Here is a 26,467-nt window from a genome sequence, read left to right as displayed (position 1 = left end):
CAACTTGCTTTTCCCCATTTAACAGTATATTATGGAGAGCATTCTGCTGTTGAATCGGTAGAGCTGCCTTATTCTATGTAATGTCTGAATAGATTGTATTGGGAGGATATACTATGAATACTTGTTTTAAATTTTTGCTATCATAACAGTACTAACATGCATTTCTTTGTACATTTGTAAATGTACACAGGGAAAATTCCAGAAGGCAAAATTACTGGGTCTAATTGTACATGGATTTTAAATTTTGAGAGATTTTGCCAGATGACCTTCCACAGAAGTCTGGGCCAGCAGGTAGTCCAACTTCAAGGGGCCGCCATCCACACTGTATCTAAGTAAAATGCACCCCTGGAGTTGGGCAAAGTAGCCGCCAGGACAGAGGATGTATGTTTACCCTTCACAGCAGCCAATGAATTCATGTTTCTACAGTGTTATCAAACTTTTGGTCTTTCCCATTCTGGAAAAAATACTCTTTTAATTTTCTCATTAAGAATGAGGTTGTGCTGGTTTTCTTCTTTGTTTGTTTTATTAATCCTCACCTGAGGATATTTTTCCATTGGCTTTTAGACATAATGGAAGGGAGGGTGAGAGACAGAAAGAGAGAAACATCAATGTAATAGAGACACATCGATTGGTTGCTTCCCGCAAGCGCCCCAACTGGGACTGGCGATCGAGTCTGCAACAGAAATATGTGCCCTTGACTGGAACCAAACCCAGGACCCTTCAGTCCTCAGGCAGACACTCTATCCACTGAGCCAAACAGGCTAGGGCAGTGGTTCTCAATCTTCCTAATGCCGCGACCCTTTAATACAGTTCCTCATGTTGTGGTGACCCCCAACCATAAAATTATTTTCGTTGCTACTTCATAACTGTAATTTTGCTACTGTTATGAATCCTAATGTAAATATCTGATATGCAGGATATATTTTCATTGTTACAAATTGAACATAATTAAAGCATAGTGATTACTCACAAAAACAATATGTAATTATAGATATGTTTTTCAGTGGTCTTAGGCGAGCCCTGTGAAAGGGTCGTTCGACCCCCAAAGGGGTCGCGACCCACAGGTTGAGAACCGCTGGGCTAGGGGTTCTTCTATCTCAGTTCATGTGTATATCATATCTGGGAACTAGCAGTTCTTCCCTCTTACCCATTTTTCTATCTGTTGTTAGTTTTTACTTAGGAGGTTTCAAACTATTTTGGCAGCTAATCCTTTATCAACAATATGAGTTACAAATTTTTTCTTTAGGTTATTAAAATTGTTTTTACTTTGTGGTATTTTTGCCATGCATGATTATTTTTAACATGTTTATGAAGCCAACTATATTAGCATTTTCCTTTATGGTTTCTTAGTTTGGATCAGACTTCAAATAGACTATCTCACTCAGAAACAAAGAAACAAAAACATTCCCATGCTCCAAATATAGTTTTTATTGTTTCATTTTTATGTTTAAATCTTTGATCCATATGGAGTTTGTCTTGATTAAATTCTTTTCTGGATCAGTTTCCAATTGTCCCCAGACATTTATTGAATGATCTGTTTCATTGCCATTAATATGCAATGCCACCTTTATCATATCTAACCTCTCATGTGCAGCTGGATCCATTTAGGGAATTGTGCTACATTGATCTGCTTTTCATGCATTTGGGTCATACTGTTTTAATGGCATTAGCTTGATAATATATTATAATGTTTGATAGGTTTATTTTCTGAGAATTGTCCTGTAAAGGTACAATAATCTAGACTGTAACCTCAGTAATATTAAAATACTGCTATTGATATAATTTTATATAAAAATATATCCGTATATACCAGGTGTGTATGAAGTTTGAAGACATAGATATTATTTTTTACAGATTGGAAATATCCTTGATGACATTGTATGTGTATGTGTATTCACCTATGTATGTTCTCAGACTTTATAAATAACCTATAGAACTTTCAGTTTGACAATCATGAAATCAATCAAGTAATCAAGCATAAATATGAACTATCAACACATTTCTTTAGAATCCCGAATTTGAGCTTTTAATTCCAATGATACTTAATCAGGGAAAATATTTTTTCTGTAATAAATGTTGTCCAGGATGATATCCTTAGAAAACATATTTTATGGGTTTTGTAATCAGAAATGGAAAATATCTATTTCTCACATTAAAGAACCCAGTAGAAACTGAAGGAGTATTTTTTAGGGGGGCAGAGGAGTATATCTTTATCATGGCTGATTTTGCATCCCTCAGAGCAGTGTTGGGCATCTTTGCAAGAGTCTTCTCTCAACACACTAGTCCAGATGCTTAAATCAGCCATCATTGCTCAAATGATTTATTGGGTTGAAACACCTCAGAATAACTGCAATCTTAAAGCTCTTCTAGAAATGATGAAAGAAGTGTATAAGGTAAGTGTGCATCTAAAGGAATGTATATACCATCTTACTAAATACGAATCTCGTAGTTCCCAGCCAATTGGAGTCTTGTTCTGTTATGTTTTTCACAACAGAAAGAGAATATTTTATTCAGCTTTAATAATTCAAAATTTTGCCTGTTTTGCTAACTGGATAGACTTTGGAGGAATATATTACATATTACATATAATAAATTAGATACACAAACACTACTCAAATATGAGAGTGGTTTAACATTTTCATTAGAGTGCACAGTATAATCTAGAAGTAACCAAGGTTAGGCTACTAACCTTGTTAGGGGACAGGAGAGGAGCCAGAGCATTTTCAATAAAAGAAGAGAATTCAGTTGATATCATTCCATTAAAAATTAGCTAAAATAAGATGCTTTTAGAAGAAGAAATAAAAGGCATCCAAATTGGAAAAGAGGAAGTAAAACTGTCCTTATTTGCAGACGACATGATATTATACATACAAAACCCTAGAGACTCCATCCAAAAGCTACTAGACTTAATACATGAATTTGGCAATGTAGCAGGATACAAAATTAACCCCAAGAAATCTGAGGCATTTCTATACACCAGTAGTGAACTTTCAGAAAGAGAGATTATAAAAGCAATCCCGTTTACCATTGCACCAAAAAAATTAAGCTACCTAGGAATCAACTTAACTAAAGAGGTAAAAGACCTCTACTCAGAAAACTACAGGACGTTGAAAAAAGATATAGAGGAAGACATAAACAGATGGAAGAACATACCGTGTTCCTGGATTGGTAGAATCAACATCATTAAAATGTCCATACTACCCAAAGCTATCTATAAATTCAACGCACTTTCCATTAAAATACCAACGGCATACTTCAGAGATCTAGAACGAACTCTCCAAAAATTCATCTGGAATAAAAAAAGACCCCGAATAGCTGCAGCAATCCTGAAAAAGAACAAAGTAGGTGGGATCTCAATACCAGATATCAAGTTGTATTACAAAGCCACTGTTCTCAAAACTGCCTGGTACTGGCACAAGAATAGGCATATAGATCAATTCAATAGAATAGAGAGCCCAGAAATCGGCCCGAACCAATATGCTCAATTAATATTTGACAAAGGAGGCAAGAACATACAATGGAGCCAAGATAGTCTCTTCAATAAATGGTGTTGGGAAAATTGGACAGATATATGCAAGAAAATGAAACTAGACCACCAACTTACACCACACACAAAAATAAACTCAAAATGGATAAAGGACTTAAATGTACGACAGGAAACCATAAAAATTCTAGAAGAATCCAAAGGCAACAAAATCTCAGACATATGCCGAAGCAATTTCTTCACTGACACAGCTCCTAGGGCACTTGAAACTAAAGAGAAAATAAACAAATGGGACTTCATCAAAATAAAGAGCTTCTGCACAGCAAAAGAAACCATCAACAAAACAACAAGAAAACCCACTGTGTGGGAAAACATATTTGCCAATGTCATATCTGATAAGGGCCTAATCTCCAAAATTTATAGGGAACTCATACAACTCAACAAAAGGAAGATAAACAATCCAATCAAAAAGTGGGCAAAGGACCTAAATAGACACCTTTCAAAAGAGGACATTCAGAAAGCCAAGAGACATATGAAAACATGCTCAAAGTCACTAATCATCCGAGAGATGCAAATCAAAACAACAATGAGGTATCATCTCACACCTGTCAGACTGGCTATCATCAACAAATCAACAAACGACAAGTGCTGGAGAGGATGTGGAGAAAAAGGAACACTTGTGCACTGCTGGTGGGAATGCAGACTGGTGCAGCCACTATGGAAGACAGTATGGAGTTTCCTTAAAAAACTGAAAATGGAACTCCCATTTGACCCTGTGATCCCACTTCTGGGAATATATCCCAAGAAACCAGAAACACCAATCAGAAAGGATATATGCACCCCTATGTTCATAGCAGCACAATTCACCATAGCTAAGATCTGGAAACAGCCTAAGTGCCCATCAGTAGATGAATGGATTAGAAAACTGTGGTACATCTACACGATGGAATACTATGCTGCTGTAAAAAGGAAGGAACTCTTACCATTTGCAACGTCATGGATGGAACTGGAGAGCATTATGCTAAGAGAAATAAGCCAGTCAATGAAGGAGAAATACCACATGATCTCACTCATTCATGGATAATAGAGACCATTATAAACTTTTGAACAATAATAGATACAGAGGCAGAGCAGCCTCAAACAGATTGTCAAACTGCAGCGGGAAGGCCGGGGAGGGTTGGGGGGCAGGGGGTAGGGGAGTAAGAGATCAACTAAAGGACTTGTATGCATGCATATAAGCATAACCAGTGGACATAAGACATTGGGGGATAGGGGAGGCTAGGGGACTGTCTAGGGCGGGGTGATAAAATGGACACATATGTAATACCCTTTGTAATACTTTAAGCAATAAAAAAAAATATATTAAAAAAAAAATAAAATAAAAATAAAATAAGATGCTTTTACAAATAAATTGCTAAATGGTAATCAGAGCAAAGTTCACCATAAAATATTAATCTCAATAGGAGAAAAATATTACATACAAGGGTTAATGCTTTTCAGAAGTACTATTATAGTACTATTTCTAAACTGGTATATTTCTCTTTTTCTCAAGCTTTATTGAAATATAACTGACATATAACATTGTGTAACTTTAAGATGTGCAGTGTGTTGATTTGATACACGTTATATTTCACAAAATGATTAACACCATAGCTTTAGCTAACACCTCCATCACCTCATGTAGTAATTACTCTTTGTTTATTGTGGTGATAACACTTAAGATCTACTTGTAACTTTCAAGAATATAGTACAGTGCAGTTGACTGTAATCACCATGCTGTACATTAGATCCACAGAACTTATTCATTTTATAATTGGAAGATTGTACACTTGGACCAACATCTCCCCATTTCCCTCACCCCCAAGCCCCTGACAACCATCATTCTACTTTCTGTTTCTATTAGTTCAGCTTTTTTAGCTCCCACATATAAGTGAATTCATACAGCATTTGTCTTTCTCTGTCTGCCTTATCCCACTTAGCATAAGGTCCATCCATATTGTCCCAAATGTAAGGATTCCCTTCTTTCTCATGGCTAAATAATATTTCATTATATATGTGACATGATGAAAGAAGTGTATAAGATAGATGAATGAATATCACATATTCTTTATTCATTCATCCATCCATGGATGCTTAAGTTGTTTCTTTCTTAGCTACCATAAACAAGAGCAATAAACATGGGGGTGCAGATAGTTTTTGAGAGAGTGATTAAATTTCCCTTGGATATATACCCGGAAGTGGGATTACTGGATCATATGGTAGTTCTGTTTTCAATTTTTTGAGAAACGTCCATGCTGTTTCCATAGTAGCTGCACCCATTTACATTCTCACCAACAAAGCACAGGAGTTCCCTTTTCTTCACATCTTCACCAATACTTGTTATCTCTTATCATTTTGATGGTAGCCATCCTAACAGGTGTGAAGTGTTATCTCCTTGTGGTTTGACTTGAATAGAAAATGATATTCACAGGTCATATTCTCTTTAAGGTAAACAAAGCTACTTGTCAACTACCAAAGAACACTTTCATCATAAATGAACTCTCCACTATGTTGAACTTTATTGAAGTAAGAAGAAGAATGTCCTATAGAGATGACAACCTGGTAAGAGTAACATTTTCACTTCTGAGTGAAAATACCAAGAGGGCTCTAAATATTTCCATACTTTAAAGGGGGACACATTAATAGCTATGTAGGTATGTAGGTATCACATTGACAAATCAACATTTGAAAATGTCCTTACTGGAATGCTGAATATGCTAAATTTGATGATCATTGAAAACTTAAACATCTTTCACTCACAAAACAAATGCATTTTTTTAGAAATTTCTTTCTAAGTAATTTGGATTCTTAAAAACAGGTTCTAGAAAAATATAGAGGGAAATAATTTAAGGTGATGAAGTAAAGGAATGACGTTTTTTCTCTTCTTTTAATTATGAAAACTGTTACCTGTTTGTTTCTTAGATAACTGCAGGAAACTTCAGTCCCATTATTTTCAGTGAATTTCCATTTATCTTTAATTTGTTATCCAAAATTAAATTATGGCAAGCTGATTCTGTTATGAAAATACTGGTATGTATGCCTTACATCTTTATTATGAAAAAATTTCAAACATATACAAAATAGAAATAATGGTGTAATGAATCCCATCACAAAGTTTTAGCAGTCATCAACATTTTGCTACACTTTTATTTATTACTGTTGTTGTTTTTGTAGTTGTCAGTATTTTTGCTGAATTATTTTGAAGCAAATCCTAGGCCCACTTTCTTTTCACCTCTCCATACTTCAGCACATTATTTCTGGTTGTTTCACTCTTATTTATGCTAACATTCATCAGTGGGTTCAGCTGGTGACCACATGATATTTCCATTGTCATGTTTACCATTAACCTTTTATTTAATTACTAGTAGCCCTGCGCACGAATCCATTCCTAGTAGCTCACTGCCACTTGCCTCAGGTGGCCACCCACCCATCACCTATGGTAAGCTCTCTTCTGCTCGTAGCTTGCTGCTCCACCCTCCTGTAGCTCTCCCCACTCTTAGCTTGCTGCCCAGCCCTCCTGTAGCTCTCTGCCACTTGTAGATCAGTTGTGACATTACAGCATCCCAGCTAATTTGCATAGTCCTCTATGATTATATTAGATTCCATCCATTGTTTTGGTTGAAGTTTGCAAAACAGCAACATTTCTAATATTATAATTTCTTCCAAAGTTAAAGAACTGCAAAGAACTTTTACTTTTTTTACTTTTTTATTTTTTCTTTTTTTTTTTTTTTTTTTAATTAAATCTTTATTGTTCAGATTATTACATTTGTTCCTCTTTTTTCCCCCCCATAACTCCCCTCCTCCCAGTTCCCGCCCCACCCTCCGCCCTCACTCCCCACCCACTGTCCTCATCCATAGGTGCACGATTTTTGTCCAGTCTCTTCCCACATCTCCCACACCCCTTTCCCCCCCAAGAATAGTCAGTCCATTCCCTTTCTATGTCCCTGATTCTATTATAATCAACAGTTCATTCTGTTCATCGGATTATTTATTCACTTGATTCTTAGATTCACTTGTTGATAGATGCATATTTGTTGTTCATAATTTGTATCTTTACCTTTTTCTTCCTCTTCCTCTTCTTAAAGGATACCTTTCAGCATTTCATATAATCCTGGTTTGGTGGTGATGAACTCCTTTAGCTTTTCCTTATCTGTGAAGCTCTTTATCTGACCTTCAATTCTGAATGATAGCTTTGCTGGATAAAGTAATCTTGGTTGTAGGTTCTTGGTGTTCATCACTTTGAATATTTCTTGCCACTCCCTTCTGGCCTGCAAAGTTTCTGTTGAGAAATCAGCTGACAGTCGTATGGGTATTCCCTTGTAGGTAACTGAGTTTCTTTCTCTTGCTGTTTTTAAGATTCTCTCTTTGTCTTTTGCTCTTGGCATTTTAATTATGATGTGTCTTGGTGTGGTCCTCTTTGGATTCCTTTTGTTTGGGGTTCTCCGTGCTTCTTGGACCTGTAAGTCCATTTCTTTCACCAGGTGAGGGAAGTTTTCTGTCATTATTTCTTCAAATAGGTTTTCAATATCTTGCTCTCTCTCATCTTCTGGCACCCCTATAATTCTGATGTTGGTACGCTTGAAGCTGTCCCAGAGGCTCCTTACACTATCCTCGCATTTTTGGATTCTTTTTTCATTTTGCTTTTCCGGTTGGGTGTTTTTTGCTTCCTCGCATTTCAACTCATTGACTTGATTCTTGCGCTCCTCTGTTCTGCTGCCGGGAGTCTGTATAATATTCTTTATTTCAGTCAGTGTATGCTTAATTTCTAGTTGGTTCCCTAATATAACATCGAGGGTCTCATTAGTTTTCTTGTAGATCTCATTAAGTTTATCGGCGGCTTCTAAACAGTTCTTGAGAGACCTTAAAAGTGTGGTTCTGAACTCTAGATCTTCCATTGACAATTTTGTCCTGTTTCTTTGTCTCTGCATTTTGTTATGCTTCCTTGGTGCACCCCCTAGTGGCCTTTGTGTGCAGTCTTGTAGCTAATTCCAGGGAGGGTTTGCCCTCCAGGCCAAGTGGCTATGAGAATCAGCTGTGTCAGCAGTGAGAGAACTTCTGTCCTCTAGGGAGGTGCTAATCTAGCCTTTGCCTGAGGCTATCCGGCAAATGCCTCTGTGCAGGGCTTGGGCGGGGCTGGTCGCACAGGATCAACAGGGTGGGCCAGAGAGAGCAGTTATGGCCGCTCTCAGTCCTGTCCCCAGGGGCTCTGCCTCTCTGAGTCCCAGCAATGGCTGCAAAGCTCGGAGAGAAAGCTGCACTCGCTCTGACCGAAGCCAGACAGTCCCGCTTCTCCCGTTTGAGTCTGGGTCCCTAAAGACTCGCCCGGATCTGGAGCTCAGAGTCTGCGACTCCCTCCCGATTGAAAACGCCAACCGCACCCTCCGCCGCCAGCCCGCTCCGCGCGCGCACTCCGCACCTCAGAATTTGACTTCAGCGCTGCGCCTCCTCTGAGTGTCCGTATGCGTTTCTCTTTCCTCCTAGTTGTAGGACTTCCACTCAGCCAGCGTTCCAGTGGTTCTGGGTGATGTCCCTCTGTCTTTTAGTTTCACTTTTGAAGTAGTTGTTCAAAGCAGCAAACTCCGGTGTTAACCTATGCCGCCATCTTGGTTCTCTCCTATTTTTTCTGTAAAGAACTTTTCCTCATCAATCAGAGCTACTTGGCTCCCCTGAAAAATCATCCAGATAGGAAGGTAGACTAATGGTTAATCCTTTTCCATGCATAGTAGTTGTACCAATTTATGTTACCACCAGCAATGCATGAAATGCCTCTTTTACACTATAATCAATACAGTGTTACCAAGCTCTGTGATCTTTTCCAATTCTTTGGGTTAGCCATGATATTCCAATTTAATTTTTTTTAAATTATGTTTTTATTTGTTTCAGAGAGAGGAAGGAAGAGGGAGAGAGAGAGAGAAACATCAATGATGAGAGAGAATCATTGATTGGCTGCCCAATGCATGCCCCACACTGGGGATCAAGCTTGCCACCCAGGCATGTGCCCTGACCAGGAATCAACCTCTTGGTTCATGGGTCAATGCTCAACCACTGAGCAACACCAGCCAGCTCATTTTAATGTTAATTTACGTTTCTCATCTATATATAGAAAAGCCTAAGCGACTGTTATGTCTGAACGACCAGAATGACTGGAACGACCAGTCAACCAGTCGCTATGACGCACACTGACCACCAAGGGGCAGAAACTCAACACAGGAGCTGCCCCCTGGTGGTCAGTGTGTTCCCACAGCCAACCTCCCCCAGTCCCTCCCCCTGTTGCTTACCCTGGCTGGCAAGCCCCAATTGGCCTGGCCCTGATCGGCCTGGCCCCGATTGGGACTCGGTGAGATGGCCACAATCGGCCTTGATCGCCAGCCAGACCTAGGGACCCCACCCATGCACGAATTCATGCACCAGGCCTCTAGTTATTATATAATGGCTGAGGCCTCACTTTCTTCAGCTAATATCCATTGTTTTCCTACTATGAGCAATACTGAAATGATCAAATAAATGCTCTTTTTCTCTCCTCTATCCAGTTTTAGTGACTACACTAAGTTCTTAGTTGTTACTATTTGGATATTCATATCTGTTTAAGAGTCTTGGAGCTTGAGCCTTGGCTGCATAGCTCAGTTGATTAGAGCATCATCTCGATAGTCCAAGATTGTGGGTTCGTTCCTAGTTATGACATATACAAGGAGCAGTCAGTGAATGAATAAGTGGAACAACAAATCAATGTTTCTCTCTACCCCTCCCCCCACCCCCCATCCTATCTCTCTAAAATCAATAAATAATAATTTCTTTAAAAAGTCTTGGAGCTTCATTTGTAAGCCCCAACTGATATTATTTTGATTCCAGTGAATTTATTGTTTTCCATTTATTCTCTTCCTTCCACTCTTTGTCTGGTAGTTGTATTATTCTCACAAAACACTTACATGGTATTTTGTCTCACTTGTCACCATCAGCCTTATACTCTCAGTTATACTCACCACATGCCCAGACATTATGCTAAAGATTTTCCAAACATTTTTTGATCATTGAAGTTTGTTTTCTAGGCCATTCCTCAGGAAAGGTTCATATCTATTTTCTACGATGTTTATAGAAAGACTACAAGAGCCCTAGCCAGTTTGGCTCAGTGGATAGAGCGTTGGCCTGTGGACCAAAGGCTCCCAGGTTCGATTCTGGTCAAGGGCATGTATCTTGGTTGCAGGCTCCTCCCCAGCCTGGGAGGCAACCAATTGATGTGTTTCTCTCACATCAATGTTTCTGTCTTTCCCTCTCTCTTCTACTCGCCCTAAAAATCGATGGAAAAATATCCTTGGATGAGGATTAACAAAAGAAAAAAATAAAGACTATAAGAGAGACTTTAAAGACTTACAGGAATCAGAAACATACCTATTACTTTTGCTAATAATTCAAAGGAGATGGGCCATCTAAGTGAAAAGTCTGGGGCATCACATGCACAAAAGGAGTCATTTCAGTAATAAAGTATTACCTTTTCATTCCCTACTAATCATAGAGCTTATATGACATTTTCCAATGAGCCATGCCTGTAAGTCCATAAACACCACATCCTATGTAATAAAAGCCTAATATGCAAATTGACCAAATGGCTGAATGACCGGTCAGCAGGTGGCGGAGCCAGTGAGTGGGCGCTGCCGGGCCAGCCAAGGTGGGTGCCAGTGGGCAGAGGGAGGGGACAGTGATCGGGGGGACAGGGCTGGCCACTCGCCAGCCAGCACTGTCCCCTGATCGCCCAGCCAGTTACCTCCCACAGAGGGAGGCCAGACTGCGGCTTTGGCCAGCTCCCCCTGGGGAGCGAGACTAAGCTATCAGTCTGACATCCTCCAAGGGCTCCCGGTCTGAGGGCGCAGGCTGGGCTGAGGGACACCCCCCCCCCCCACCAAGTGCATGAATTTTCATGCACCGGGCCTGTAGTTTATTTACAATAATCAACCTAGAAGGACAAAGTACATCCTGCTAAAAGCATTCCATAGTTAAGGACTCTCCTTTTAGATACTGTTATTAGTGTCTGTCATCATATTGACTTGCTCATCTCTTCTGTTTCCCAGCCACCTTTTTTTTCAATTTTCCTGACATTCCTGGTAATGGGAGAAAATAGATTAAATCTTTCCTTCCCAAACCTAACTTTCCCTTAAGTTCCCTTTAAGAAAATCTTTCTCTCTACATTATTTTTTTCTATAGAAATTTTCTGCCTAGCCTGTCTGCTCTGTTAGTGAGGGTTGAGTGCATCGCGGACCCAGGCAAGTTACATACTATGAAGGATTGGGAAATGTTTGAGGACAAGAAAATTCTTAGTTGTAGTTGTCATGGGTGAAGTCACAAAGCAGGTTCCACAGTCCTGTCCTCCAGAGGAGAGATGATGGACTTAGTCAAAATGGTAAGCTCCAAACTACATTATCAGTCCAAATGCACAAATGTAGAAATGGGAGACCAGTACATGGAGAACGGGAGTAGAGAGACCGGAAAACAAGATACACAGGTTTCCAGTCCAATTCATGGGAAGGCGAGTGAAGCCTGGGCCACAGCAGGACGCATACACCTTTCCCTGCTAGTCAGTGCAGGATATTGCTGGCCACTTCGTCACTCAGAGCCACGGGACATGTAGCTTAGCAGTCAGTATTCCTGAAGTGTCTGCAGATTCCAAGGCCACAGGAGGAGATGACCCACCACCAGAAAAGACTAGAAATGGCATTTTTCCATCTCCCTACAAATATGGAGCTTCTTGTTTTGTTTGTTTCTTTTTAAATACATATTTTTTAATATATTTTTATTGATTTCAGAGAAGAAGGGAGAGGGAGAGAGAAACATCAATGATGAGAATCATTGATCAGTTGCCTCTTGCACACCCCCTACTGGGGATTGAGTCTGCCACCCAGGCATGTGCCCTTGACCGGAATTGAACCGGGACCTTTCAGCCCGCAGGCCAACACTCTAGCCAGTGAGCCAAGCCAGCTAGGGTTGTGGAGTTTCTTTACAACAAAGACCTTAGGGGAAAACCAGAAGAATCTAGTGGAATCACATAATTTCTCAGTATATGGTAATAGCAGAGATCTGGGACAGGTCTTTCCCAAGCCCAGAGCCATATGCATGCACTTACCTGAGATGCCTATAGAGTGCTAATATGGGCAACCACACTGTCTGGAAACCTGGGCTAGGATAGTTATTATCCACCTGTCTTGCTGTCACAATAGTGGCATTGGTTTATGAATCCTAAATATTCTTTTATTGTCCTTGTGATATAGCAGAAGTCCTACAGGAAGGTTAAAGGTCAAAGCAAGGCCAATAATTCCAACACTAGATTTCTAATCCCAGGGAGTTCAGCAGAAGCAAGAGCAGGGAGCTGAAATGGTGAGGGCATGTTGAGAATTTAGAAGAGCTTAATGGAGGTACTATGTAGGGTAACAGAGAACACTTATCTCTGAGCAAGTCTTTCCTCTAGTCTGTTTCCTACATCTCACATTATCTCTCGGCTTCCAAACTGCCCATATATTCTTGAGGATTATTGTGCTAACACTCTTCTTAAAAACTGGTGGGAGAATGTCTCTGCATAGACACCACTGTTGCTTTTAAGGATCATGTTTACTAAAATAAGTGATCAGAGATAGCTTTTAATTATTTAGCTGTACATCCACGATGATTAATCCTCTGTACAAAATTCCTAGATACCACAGTTTCACAGATTCTTCCACCTTTTTATCTTCTATAGTGTGCATATGATGCTCTTTTCTTAAATAATTACAATATGAGCATATGTAGCAGTGGTAGGCATAATTGTATGTTAGACAAAATTGGGTTATCTGAAATGTTAAATATTTCCTAATATTCCAGTGAAGATTCCTAAAATATTTCTTTTTCTAGGAGTCACAAATTACGCATAGGATTTCACCAAAATTTTTACTTCAAGTCAGACGAAGTCACCTAGTTGATGATGCTCTGCGTCGATTAAACCAAGCTGAAGTCACTGACCTTCGGAAAGAATTGGTGGTACGGTAAAAAGTCTCATTGGACATTTTTACTAATGTGGGAGAGAAGTAATTATTTAATGTAGCAAAGGAAGAACCTGCATTTGCAATTATAGTTATCAGCCTTATGATTTCCATAATTCCTTGCTTACCCTTCAGAGAAAAGCAATGGGGGTTTTAATTGAACATTGGGATTATATATTAGTTACCTATGGCTATAATGAACCATCCCAAAGCTTAATGACTGAAAATAACAATATTTTATCTGCAGTTCAGTAGAAGATCTCCTGATTTAGGGTGAACTTATCTGGGTGGCTTTGCAGATTCTGTATGCACCTGTTGACATGTTTGGGAGTTGGCTAGGAACAAAATACCGACTTCTGCACATGGGCCATGAAGTTTCAATCGCACTGTATATGCGCACCCGCACGTGGTATTTTATGGAAGAGCCACACTCAAGGGGCCAACGAGCCACTCGGGGCTCGTGAGCCTCAGTTTCCCGACCTCTGGTCTAGGGCCAAGGAATCAGTTGATCAAAGTGGCAATAGATAAGATCTTCCAGCCAAAAAAGAGGACTCTTAGTCAAGTTTAGTGATGCTTGTATTAAAAAGAAAAAGAGAAATTATCCAGGGAAGGAAGTAGAGAGGGACTCCTTAGAGAGGAAAGCTGGGAGTGCACTCGGCCACAAAGTCCAAAACTGGACTTTAGAAAAGAGGGACCAGTTCATATTGATCTCCCACCCCAGGGATATGGGCAGGCAGGGCTCATGGTTCCTGGAAAGATGCCAGGCGCAGGCTGCCTGGAAGGGCTGTTTATCAAAAGTCCCAATGAGCGCGGCGGGAACAAAGCAGAACCAGCCAGTTTACATGTGATTCTGCCCAAAGGTGGTGGTGGTCATGGAAAACATGAAACAGCCGCTGTCGTTAAGTGGCGAACAGAACCTGAGCATCACAGTGTGGAGATGGAAGGATCACTTAGAAGCGCGACAGCCAGCCTCCAGGGAAGGCCTCCCGGGAGAGGGACCTTCGCTGGAGAGAGGCCAGGAGCGGCGTGTGCGATGAGATTCCCGGCGTGGGCCCAGGCCTCTTCCCAGGCCTCCTCCTCCACCTCCGCCACCACCTTGCGGCCACCGAGGCCCCTGTCGGGGGCGGGACGTGCGGTAGCGGCACCCGCCAGCCCGGCTGAGACCCGGGAGCGAGGGAGCAACCGGCGCCGCGCCACAAAGGAAAGCCAAGGCGACAGCGGCCAATCAGCGGCCAGCGCGTGCGGCGGCCCCGCCCCTCTCGCCCGGCCCCTCCGCTCCCCTCCGCTCCCCTCCGGCGCCGCGCACGTGCGGCGGCCGGCTCCGCCCCCGTGGCGCCCCCGTGGGCGGGGCCTGGGGAAGCCGCGGCCGGTGGGCCGTGTCTGGAGAGCCGCTGCCGCCGTTGTTGCTGTTGCTGCGGTAGCTGCATCCCCGCGTCCAGGCCGAGGCGGAGGCTGCGCGCTGGGCGAACGCGCCTGATCGGCGGCTCTCGGCCGCACCGGCCCCTGCGGCCGCCGGAGCGTCTCGGCTGGTGCGGGCACTGCCCCGGCGAGGATGCGGCTGTTCCGGTGGCTGCTGAAGCAGCCGGTGCCCAAGCAGATTGAGCGCTACTCCCGCTTCTCCCCGTCGCCGCTCTCCATCAAGCAGTTCCTGGACTTCGGGAGAGACAATGCGTGTGAGAAAACGTCATACAGGTTTCTACGGAAGGAGCTTCCTGTGCGCCTGGCCAACTCCATGAGAGAAGTTAATCTTCTGCCCGATAATTTGCTTACCCGCCCGTCAGTGGGATTGGTCCAGAGTTGGTATATGCAGAGCTTCCTTGAACTTTTGGAGTATGAAAATAAGAGCCCTGAGGACCCAAAGGTCTTAGATAACTTTCTACAGGTTCTTATTCAAGTCAGAAATAGACACAACGATGTGGTTCCTACCATGGCACAAGGAGTGACTGAATACAAGGAGAAGTTTGGGTTTGATCCGTTCACTAGCAGTAACATCCAGTATTTCCTGGATCGCTTCTATACTAACCGCATCTCCTTCCGCATGCTTATCAACCAGCACACGCTTCTGTTTGGCGGTGACACAAATCCTGCTCATCCCAAACACATCGGAAGTATCGATCCCACCTGCAACGTGGCCGATGTCGTGAAAGATGCCTATGAAAACGCCAGGATGTTATGTGAACAGTATTACATGGTAGCCCCTGAATTGGAAGTTGAAGAATTCAATGCCAAAGCTCCAGGCAAACCTATTCAGGTAGTTTATGTGCCCTCACATCTGCTTCACATGCTATTTGAGTTGTTCAAGAACTCGATGAGAGCAACCATTGAACTCTATGAAGACAGAAAAGAGGCCTACCCCGCGGTTAAAACCCTTGTTACTCTGGGTAAGGAAGACTTGTCCATTAAGATCAGCGACCTCGGTGGTGGTGTCCCCCTTCGAAAAATAGATCGTCTTTTTAACTACATGTATTCCACTGCTCCTAGACCAAGCCTGGAGCCTTCAAGAGCTGCCCCTCTGGCTGGATTTGGTTATGGCTTGCCAATTTCTCGTCTGTATGCTAGATATTTCCAAGGAGATCTAAAACTCTATTCTATGGAAGGAGTGGGTACGGATGCTGTAATTAATTTGAAGGCTCTTTCAAGTGAATCATTCGAGAGGCTTCCCATATTCAATAAGTCAGCATGGCGCCGTTACAAGACCACACCTGGAGCCAATGATTGGAGCAATCCCAGCAAAGAGCCCAGAGACACTTCTAAATAAAAGGCAAAACAGTAATAAATTACTTCGCTTTCTTAAAAAAGAAAAAGAAAAAAAAAAGTCCTAAAGAGGGGAGAGGCAGGAAAAATTTAATAGTTGTTGATTGGCCCAAAGCTGTAAAGTCTGAATGATGCAATGAAGACAGATAACAAGATAGAAGAATCAGGGGATTTAGTGGCCCAGAGGATTAAAGCACATCAAAATTCAGTTTAAGACGCGGGTCAACATAACTGGTGAATGCTAAGTCTTGCTAGCATCCCCCTCACTTGGTTCATGGCAGTTAAAAGCCCCATGCACTCAGTATACAGTAATCGGACAATAAATGGGTTCATGGCAGCTGCTGCTCAGGAGCAAATTGAGGGAGAACAGATTGCAGTGAATTAAGACATGTGGGATTCTGGTGACTGCAGGAGGTTTGAAACTCTTCTACAAAAGGTCAAGGCATTATATTTTAACTCCGGGAGTGTTCTCTTTCCTCAGATTGAATTTATTAACGAAATTCGTTCTGTGGGTTATGGGGTAAAGTCCGAGTTCTTCTACATCATATTTGAAGAGATGACCAAGACAGAATATGGAATGTTCATGTATCCTGAAGAGGGTTCCTACATGTGGTTTCCTATCAGTGTAAGTCTCTTATTTATTTTCTTATTTTTATTTTCAGAACAGAAAAATTATGCCATCTATTACAACATGAGAACCATACATAATCATGTAAAATTAGGCCATGGACAGTGGGGCTGCGTTGGTTGGAGTATCGTCCGTGCACTGGAAGGTCATGGATTTGATTCCCAGTCAGGGGCCATACCTAGGTTGTGGGTGCCATCCAAGTTGAGGCATGGTCAGGCATGTATGGGAGGCAACCCAATGCATGTTATCTCTTTAAAATTGATGTCTCTCCCTCCTTTTCTCCCTCTCTAAAATCAATTTTTAAAAATGACACTATTTTAAGTAAATAAATAATGTAAAATTAGGTCACATAGAGCCTTGCTACTCAAAATATGTTCCACAGAGCAGCTGCTCCAGCAACACTTCTTAAAAGCAGAATCTCAGGCCTGTGTATTTCATAAGATCGTCAAGTAATTCATACGCACTTTATATTTTTAAACAGCTTTAATGAAGTACACTTGAGATACAATAAACAGCACATAGATTTTTTTCAATTTGATGTTTTGATATACTTATATACCAATAAACTCTCACCATCATCAAGATAATGAAAATAGCTTGGCCAGCATGGCTCAGTGGTTGAGTGTTGACCTATGAACCAGGAGGTCACAGTTCGATTCCCAGTCAGGGCACATGTCCAGGTTGCAAACTCGATCCCCAGTGTGGGGCATGCAGGAGGCAGCAGATCAGTGATTCTCTCTCATCATTGATGTTTCTATTTCTCTCTCCCTCTCCCTTCCTCTCTGAAATCAATAAAAATATATTTTTTAAAAAGATAATGAACCTACACATCATCCCCCAAAGTTTTCTCATATCCCTTTCTAACCCAACTCCTCCCCTGCTGCTATGCCTCTGGTGCCCCCTATCCCATGCCCAGGCAACAACTGACATTATAGAGTACTTTGAATTTCCTAAAATTTTACAGAAATGGAAGCATAAGTAGTCTTGGTGTCTGTCCTCTTTCAGTCAGCATAATTATGTTGAGAGTCATGCATGTTGTTGAATGTAACCAAAGCTCATTCCCTTTTGTTGAGTAGTATTCCATTGTATAGATGCACTACATGTTGCTTATCTAGTCACTTCTGATGGATATTTGTGTGGTTTCCTAGATATTGAGATGCAGTAATCTAGAATGTTTCTATAAGAAGAGAAATTATTAATATAATCCTAGAGATAATTGCTAATTCTAATAAGGCAGTTCATTTCTGCAATGATTATACTTTTACAAGGATCCTCAAAATGTAAACATACCTTAAAATAATAAAAAAACTTGTCTCTCTATTAGAAACACGGAGAAAATAATTCTAAAAGAATCATGTTGAGTCTCAATTTATGGATCCCCTTTCTGATAAGTTTCCAAGTGTTCTTTTTACAGTAGAAGTTTGGGACCCAGGGGACAGGGAAAGGAAGAGAAAGATGAGTGGGTGTGTAAAAGTTCTGAGAAGTGATCTGTATCTTTTTGAGAAAGAATGAACTTCTAGAAAATAGAAATGGCTAAGGTGTACAAATGGTAGGATTTTTATGGGTCAAACAACAAGCATTTATTGACTATATCGTGAGACTCCACATTGTATTAAATATTGTGAGTGATTCAAATTAGTATACGACACAATCCTTTTCCTCTTTTTGTATTTGTAGAGAGAGTGATAAGACTAAAACACCATGAACTTTAGCAATTGTTTCTAAATTTTGGATTGCTGACTTTATGTGTAATAGTTGTTGAGCACGGAAGCGTATGGAAGGATACACTGATGTAGAATTGGAAGCCCAGAGTTGTAATCTCGAGTGATGGTGGTTGAGTCTTTTGGCTTCTGAGTTTTCGGTTTCCTCACATATAAAATGGCTGTCATAATTTCTGCTCTGCCTGCTTTACAGGACTGTTGTGAGAATAAAACAAGCAAGGCATATATCCAAATGTGAACGTTCGAGGAAAACTTTAGGGCAGTATCAAATTTTATTAGTGAGAAAGTTATCAGGGAAATGAAGTAATTGGAGAAAGTATAATGGAAAAGTGGAGACCTGAGGTTGATGTTGAAGGATCGGGACAAAATAGATCAAAAAGATGCAAGCAATGGATGTACTGTTGACCCTTGAACAACCTGGGGTTTAGGGGTGCTGATCCCTTTCTTCCACACACAATGGAAGTCTGTGTTTAACTTTTGACTCTCCAAACCTAACCAATAGCGTACTGCTGACCCCTTACATCAACTCCGTGGGGAAGATAGTTTGTCCCCATTTTACAGATAGATAAACAGGTTCAGAGAGATTAAATAAGCTACAGACATCCAACTAGCAAGCGACTAAGCTGGAATATGGATTCGGGACTAGACAAAACCATTATTCTTTTTTAATAATATATTTTTTATTGATTTCAGTGAGGAAAGGAGAGGGATAGAGAGATAGAAACTTCAATGATGAGAGAGAATCATTGATCAGCTGCCTCCTGCATGCCTCCTACTGGGGATGAAGCCTGAAACCCAGGCATGTGACCAGCCCAGGAATCCAACTATGACCTTCTGGTTCATAGGTGGACACTCAACCACTGAGCAACACTAGCCAGGCCAAACCCCTTACTCTTAAGCATTGTGTTATACGGATGGATAGAAAACAAAAGTCTGATTCATATATGGCTCCGTGAAGAGACTAAATCAGCTAGGACCAGGGGACCCATTACAGATACAGGAAATAAAAACTGAACAGGTGAGAGGAGGCCCCCTTTGGAGTACACTTGTATTTTTAACTCATTTTCAAAAATCAAAGACATTTTAACATTTATCCTCACAATTACTCTAAGAATAAATTGGACAAGTAGATGGTGGCCCAGAGTCATGCACCTACTAACAGCAAGGCTGTTGCTGGAAAAGAAATCTTAAAAGATTAGCAGGTTAGTGATCTCTTGGTTGGGTTGTAGTGATAGTCTGGCCAGATGTGGCCAGTGCAGAGAGGAGAGTGAAGCCAATATCATCAGGACGCTTTCCTTCCTTCCACTCACCTTCCCTGACCGGTATGCTGGTACCTGCAAGGACACCTTGGTTGAGGGTTATATTGCCGAAGGGACACCACTCGTCTGACACATACCTGGCATGCCTGATGCCTGCTCAAAGTGTAGATAAAGTTCACCCTTTCTTCCAAAGTGTTGTTTTTCTACATGAATTTGAAGGCAAAGACTGTAAAATTAAATATTGAAAACCTTAGTTTATAAGGCTAGCTGAGCATATTTTTTAATATTCTAGATATGCTGTTATGAACAAAAAGTACACTCATTTATTTAATCTTGTGAACTCTTAGTTTGTATTTTAACTTATGGAAGAATTTTGAACTGTAATACAGCCAGAGTAAGAACCTCAAATTTTTATTTTCTTGAAGCTCCTTTTGTTTCTAATTTGTGATTCTTAGAAAAGGGAACCAAAAACATTTTTTGCTAATCTAATTTCCCAGTGATTACTGATTATTTATAATACATTATGGCTGGGGGGGTTTTCCCTTCTTCCTTTTTAGCCTATAATTGAGAAGAAGAGATATTTCCTCTTTGGGAGGCTGTGTGGACTCTCCCTGTACCATTTAAATGTTGCGGATATTCCTTTCCCACTGGCTCTGTTTAAGAAACTTCTGGACCAAAAGCCATCATTGGAAGATTTAAAAGAACTCAGTCCCCTTTTGGGAAAGTAAGTAAATGTTTTTCCTGGACTTTATCTAGTAAGTCTTAGTTGTCTCGGCATAAATGATGTCCCACACAGAGACACAGACACACAAAAGGCCTTCAGTTTCAATAAATGTATGCTCTTTAGATGAATTTGAATTTTAGCATGACTTATAGTCAAGTAAACCTTCAAAAATGGAAAAGGCCAAATGTTTCTCTAATTATTGACCAGTACAATAAACAATGCCTGGTGTCTTCAGTTTATCCGGATGGAAACAGTTGCTTTAGACAGTACACAGTATTCTTAATGCGAATCATACCTACTATATTTATTTTGAATAAATTGTATTTAATCATATCTACTTTATTTAAATAAATCAGCATGTTATCAACTTAATTTTTAAGGGTTGAAAAATGCTTGTTCTAAGTTAAAAGGCAAACTATATCCTTTGACGAAAATACTGGCACCATATGATAGACAAAGGATTAGTACAGTATCTCTGATGTATAAATATGCAGAGGTGGGCAAAAGTAGGTTAAATTCCAGCCATCATTATCTTAAAGATAAATCATAAGTAAAGATACAAAATAATAACAGTAAGACAATAATTAATAAATAAACTCCATATTTCACATACTTACAACTGTAAACCTACGTTTGCCAACCCCGGTACTGTATATGTGTCATCACACATATGTATATATATGGTTAATCAAAAAATGAAAATATGCTCAACCTTACTAGTAATTGAGGAAATACAAATGAAATGTCATTTTTTGCTTTATAGATTGACAACTATCAAAAGGTTTTTCATAAAATACAGAGTTGACAGCCAGATTGGGGAAAAGGATTTTCCCCTCATGTACTGTTAGTGGAAGAACACACTGGCTAGATTTATACTCTATGCCCTGTATTGTCAATGTAGAGGAGGGGTTGGGAAACGCCTGGCATTATTGTCTGGAGAATCCTTTATTGTGGAAGGCTGTCCTGCGTATTGTAGGATGTTGAGCTGCATATGGGCTTACTTAACCCACTAGATGTGAATAGCAACCCTCCTCTAATTGCTTTTTTGTTTTGTTTTGTAACCCTCCTCTAATTATGACAACCAAAGATGTCTCCCGATTTTTCCAAATATCCACTCAGGGTAGGGGGGCAAAATCACCCTGGTTAAGAATCACTGGTCTAGAGGCAGGGACTTTTTATTGTAATTTCTACCAAGACACAGCAGTATCTGTGTTAGCAGTGGTTCAAGCAATCAAAACTAAATAGAGGTTAACTCTAGAAAGAGAGAATGGGATGGTGCAGGAGAGGAAATTTACATGGCATTTTATACATTTCTGTTGCCCCCAATTATTCCATTGAACATTTATTACTTTTGAAATGTTTTAAGACCAATAAATTAAAATTTTAAACCAAAATTTTCATTAGGAATTTGCAAGAAGTTCTAAATTATGAGGCTGATGACATTGGAGAAGCACTTTGCATATACTTTTCTGTGAGTACTGTCAACCCATGGTTATTGGCCAATTCAGTGCCAACAGGAATTCCCAAGTTGGTGTGCAATGAAGGAAACTATTCAGTGCAAATCAGCTCAATTGGTACAGCACAGCTGTGAAAACAGCATGGCTTTGAGGCAGCCCTGGGGCCAGGCCCCTCTCTGCTAGACAGCTCTGCTCTGCTCTCCTCTCCTCCTCAGTCCTGTGCTCTGCTCTGGTCTGCTCCTTGTGGGTCTGCTTTGGGCTGGGCTACTCTGCTTTGCTTCACTCTGGTCTGCTCCATCTGAGCAGTCTGCTTTTGTCTGTGCTGGTCTGCTGTGCTCTGCTCCAGTGAGACATCTTTGGTGTTCAGCTCGGTCTGGGAAACATAGTCCTGTCCTCAGTGGAAATGGAAAGTGCACTCCCCCAGTCAGAGAGGAGCTGGCTTATATAGACAGAAGTCCCCAACCCTGGTCCCTGATTGATTCATCCTCATGCAAATGAGGACTCCATATGCTTACAGTTTGCTTGGTCCAAAAGGCATTGCCTTGATTGGTCCATGAAGATGCTGATGGGGATATAGTTGTGCAGCTCCTATTGGATGGAGAAAGCCTCAATCCTATTGGATAAAATAGGATTCCAGGAACTCCTTTAGAAGGGCTGGCTCACATGGCAGAAACACAGTGTAAGCAGGTAGTTCAGTGCAAGCTTCTCCCTTAAGTGCAGTTTGCATGACAGGTCCCTGTGTAGAAACAGCTGCTAGGCTGTTGTTGTTTTTTAATTTAGCCACAAGGAGCCCTTCTTAGTAGGCATCTTCTTGCTTAGGGTTCACAGTACTAGTGAACAACAAATTATGTTTTAGCTTTAATCTTTATAAAAAATAATCCTACCTAATAAAGAGGGAATATGCTAATTGACCCTCAGGCCATCACAAAGATGGCAACGCCCACACCCAATAAGGAGGGAATATGCTAATTCACTGCCCCACCCTCAAAGATGACAGCGCCCACAATGAATAAGGAGGGAATATGCTAATTGACTGTCACACCCTCAAAGATGGTGTTGCCCACAGCCAATAAGGAGGGAATATGCTAATTGACTAACACGCCCTCAATAATGGAGGCACCCACAGCCACTAAATGGCAGCACCCAGTCCCCTCAGCCCGTCTGGGGCGCCTACCTCCAGAGTTCCCTCATCCCCTCAGCCCCCCAGCCACTCAGGGCCGCCCAAGGCTCAGGTAACCACAGCCGGCTGAGGCTTGCGCTTTCAGCACTGGCAGCAGCAGAAGTGTGATGTGGGCATCGTCTTCCCCTCGATTGCCGGGTCGCCTTGCGCCCCTTTGGGCTCCCGGACTGTGAGAGGGGGCAGGCCGGGCTGAGGAAACCCCCTCCAGTACATGAATTTTCATGCACCGGGCCTCTAGTTTTATTATACCTCAAATCTGGGATGCCTTTTTTGAATGGTACTTTACTTCTGTACTGTAAGGCTTTCTCTCTACCTGCTCCTCATTTTTTACCTTATGTCTGTGTACTCACAAATAAAGTGCAAATACAAGTGATTATTCAATCTATGTAAATAACTAAATGGATCAATGTATGCTTAAAAGCAATCTACAACATATACTAGGGTAGGTTTTAAAATGTTTTATGTATTCAAAAGGCTGAACTGCATAGATAATTATTTACCTCCCAGTTATTTAAATTTTGTTAGGGAAGAACACAGAGTGTCCCAAAACATGTACACACACTTTGAATAATTATTCATTCCAATGGAGTAAATCTGAAAAGAAAGAAACATCAATTTGAGCGATCAGCTGTTAAAGTGTGTATGCATTTTTTGGATATCCTGTAAATTGGCATTAATGGTAATATGGTTGATTATTGAGACTTTCTTTCATGTTTGCTACCTGAACATATATTACAGCTACGATGGGACCAACATAATGTTGATTTAATTCCAAATGGGATCTCTATACTTGTGGACCAAACCAACAAGTAAGTTTTGAGACCTAGAATATATGCGTTGAATATACATAAAATGTTTGTCACTTTACTTTATAAATGTATTTTAGCTTCTCAGATGATCATTTTAGTTCCTCATCTTTTAGAAAGATAGAACAGTTATATGGTAAGAGAAGAGGAGAAGGAGTCTAGATGCAGACAGGATCATATCTTAAAAACACTAAAACATTCCATTCTCCTGCTTAAAAACTTTCACAGGCTTCTCAAAGGCTGAGCACAACCAGAATTAAATATTTCCTTTGTAGCCCTTTTCACTAGTTATTCATTTAACAATTATTTTGAGCCCCTACTATGTACTAGACCCTATTCTAGGTGCTGGAGATATAGCAGTGAAAAAGACAGACATAATATAGAGCTTAAATTCCAATAGGACCAAAAGGCAATTCAAGAATAAATTACTATGTAATAGAATGTCAGATAAATACTCTGAAGAAAATTAAATCCAATGAAGAGACTAGAGTTACAGGTTGGAGGTGTGCTGGAGGCAGCTGGTACCAACTTGTGAGAGCTGATTGATTGTTAAATTTTCAAAAATGTTCACAGTTTATTATTAAAGTGTTTGTAGCCTGAAATCAGCCATAGTGGGAATATTTATACCTCAGAAATTGGCGAATGCTGCCAATGAGCATTTCCTTTTTCTCTTTCCCTTCAGATAACTGATTTTTAAACATTTACCAGCATGCCACTGGTTAGCGGGGAGGGCAGAGAGGGATTGATATAGATAGGATAGTCCAGGAAGGATGCTAGAGGGGAGGGAGACTATTATGATTCTGGTGGAAATAGCTCCAGTAGCAACCCTGCCATCAGGAAATTCTTCACGTAGTGGAGAGGACAGGCTGCATAAATAATTTTCACACAATGACATGTCAGTGTGGAGGGAAAGAGGGACAGAGGACCAGCCCTGAGAAAGACATACATATTGATGAGTGATAAAAGTTGATAGGAAAGGGGGAAGCACTGCATGCTATGGCCTAACTACAAGGGAGACAGGGAGGCCAGAGACTCAAATGGAAGTGGGAAGAGGCTGGAGAGTAGAGTAATGGTCAGATCATGGAGGGCTTTTTGATCCTGCTGTGGAGGTTGTGCTCAGCCTTTGAGAAGCCTGTGAAAGATTTTAAGAAGGAGAATGGAATGTTTTAGTGTTTTTAAGATATGATCCTGTCTGCATCTAGGAAAATGGAAGTAAAACAGTCTTATTCCTTCTGCTCTATACTCCAAGGTTCCTTCCTTCCTTCTAGCTGATCAGATGTTTTTATATCTTAGAGTAGTACTGGGTTGTGTGCTCAGCAGAAGGAATTTACTTTTCTTTCTTAATAGAAATGGTAAAAAGGGCAAAATCAAGAATATTTTAGGCACTGATAAAGTATGTTATTGGACTTTTTTTATTTTTTCATTTCCTTCAAGGACCAACTATGTTTCTCAGTGTGTTGATTACATTTTCAACACTTCTGTAAAGGCAGTTTATGAGGAATTTCAGAGAGGATTTTATGAAGTCTGTGACAAAGAGATACTTAGACTTTTCCATCCTGAAGAACTGAGGACAGCAATAATTGGAAATACTGATTATGACTGGAAACAATTTGAAAAGGTAGGTACTAACTAATGCCCCCAATTCTTCTGAACTATGTTTATATGTTCCCCCCTAAAACCCATTTCCTCCTTTTTCTCAAGAATTCACTATATGAGCCAGAATACCATGAATCACATCCTACTATACAGATGTTTTGGAAAGCTTTCCACAGATTAACTTTGGATGAAAAGAGACAATTCCTCTGTAAGTATTACAGTAATAGAAGGATCTATAAATATATATCTTTTAAAAAGATAAATATCTTATTTGTGGTGGATCAAGAGTGTTAACGGCAACCCAGGGGTTATAACTCAAGTTCCCTTCTGGACCAATGGTTTTTCTCTTACATAAGCCTGTTCACCATTTTAAAAAATTATAATAAAGATACCACTATTTTACTACCTTCTCTACACTGACTCTAATCCCACCTCCAATTTTAGTTTGCATCCACTTTCCTCATTCTAGCTTGCTCCAAATCAAGCCTTTTTATCATAACTTCAGTTAATAATCAAGTCCCATGGAATTAGGACAATGTAAACTGTCCTATTTTAGAAATAATAATAGTAGCAATGACCACTAATGATAATAACAGCATTTATTGTGTGCTTACTCTATGCCAGCCATTGTACTGATCACGTTGTAGCTATTAACACCCTTTGTCCCAATAGCAACCTTATGAGGTAGGTACTTATTTTCTCCATCTGAGGAAAAAGCAGGTTGGAGCATTTAGTAGCTTCCTATGTTCAGATACCTGGTGAGTGTCAGAACCAGAATGTGAACACAGCAGGCTGATCCAAAGCCCAGGCTATTGACC

The 26,467-nt window shown here is 40.7% G+C and overlaps 2 protein-coding genes across 2 annotated transcripts in view; both read left to right on the top strand.

Moving 5' to 3' along the window:
• Positions 1 to 26,467, top strand: part of HERC6 (HECT and RLD domain containing E3 ubiquitin protein ligase family member 6) — a gene marked incomplete at both ends in the record, with an annotated part of 65,613 nt that overhangs the window by 37,643 nt on the left and 1,503 nt on the right. Inside the window, 10 exons of the mRNA XM_081111489.1 lie at positions 2,239 to 2,393; positions 5,972 to 6,085; positions 6,446 to 6,553; positions 13,397 to 13,522; positions 16,760 to 16,903; positions 20,444 to 20,610; positions 22,015 to 22,081; positions 23,986 to 24,056; positions 25,488 to 25,671; positions 25,755 to 25,857. Of these exons, the coding sequence (XP_080967615.1) occupies positions 2,239 to 2,393; positions 5,972 to 6,085; positions 6,446 to 6,553; positions 13,397 to 13,522; positions 16,760 to 16,903; positions 20,444 to 20,610; positions 22,015 to 22,081; positions 23,986 to 24,056; positions 25,488 to 25,671; positions 25,755 to 25,857 (1,239 nt within the window). The remainder of the gene's footprint in view (positions 1 to 2,238; positions 2,394 to 5,971; positions 6,086 to 6,445; positions 6,554 to 13,396; positions 13,523 to 16,759; positions 16,904 to 20,443; positions 20,611 to 22,014; positions 22,082 to 23,985; positions 24,057 to 25,487; positions 25,672 to 25,754; positions 25,858 to 26,467) is intronic.
• LOC308532196 (pyruvate dehydrogenase (acetyl-transferring) kinase isozyme 3, mitochondrial-like) lies at positions 13,403 to 16,310 on the top strand. Its single transcript, XM_081109514.1, has one exon. The coding sequence runs from the start codon at positions 15,077 to 15,079 to the stop codon at positions 16,280 to 16,282; it is 1,206 nt and encodes a 401-aa protein (XP_080965640.1). The 5' UTR covers positions 13,403 to 15,076; the 3' UTR covers positions 16,283 to 16,310.

The sequence above is a fragment of the Myotis nattereri genome (assembly GCF_964212035.1).
Source record: "Myotis nattereri genome assembly, chromosome: 1".
NCBI classification, from domain to species: domain Eukaryota; kingdom Metazoa; phylum Chordata; class Mammalia; order Chiroptera; family Vespertilionidae; genus Myotis; species Myotis nattereri.
Note: the sequence above shows the minus strand (reverse complement) of the source record. Positions and strands in the feature narration are given on the sequence as shown.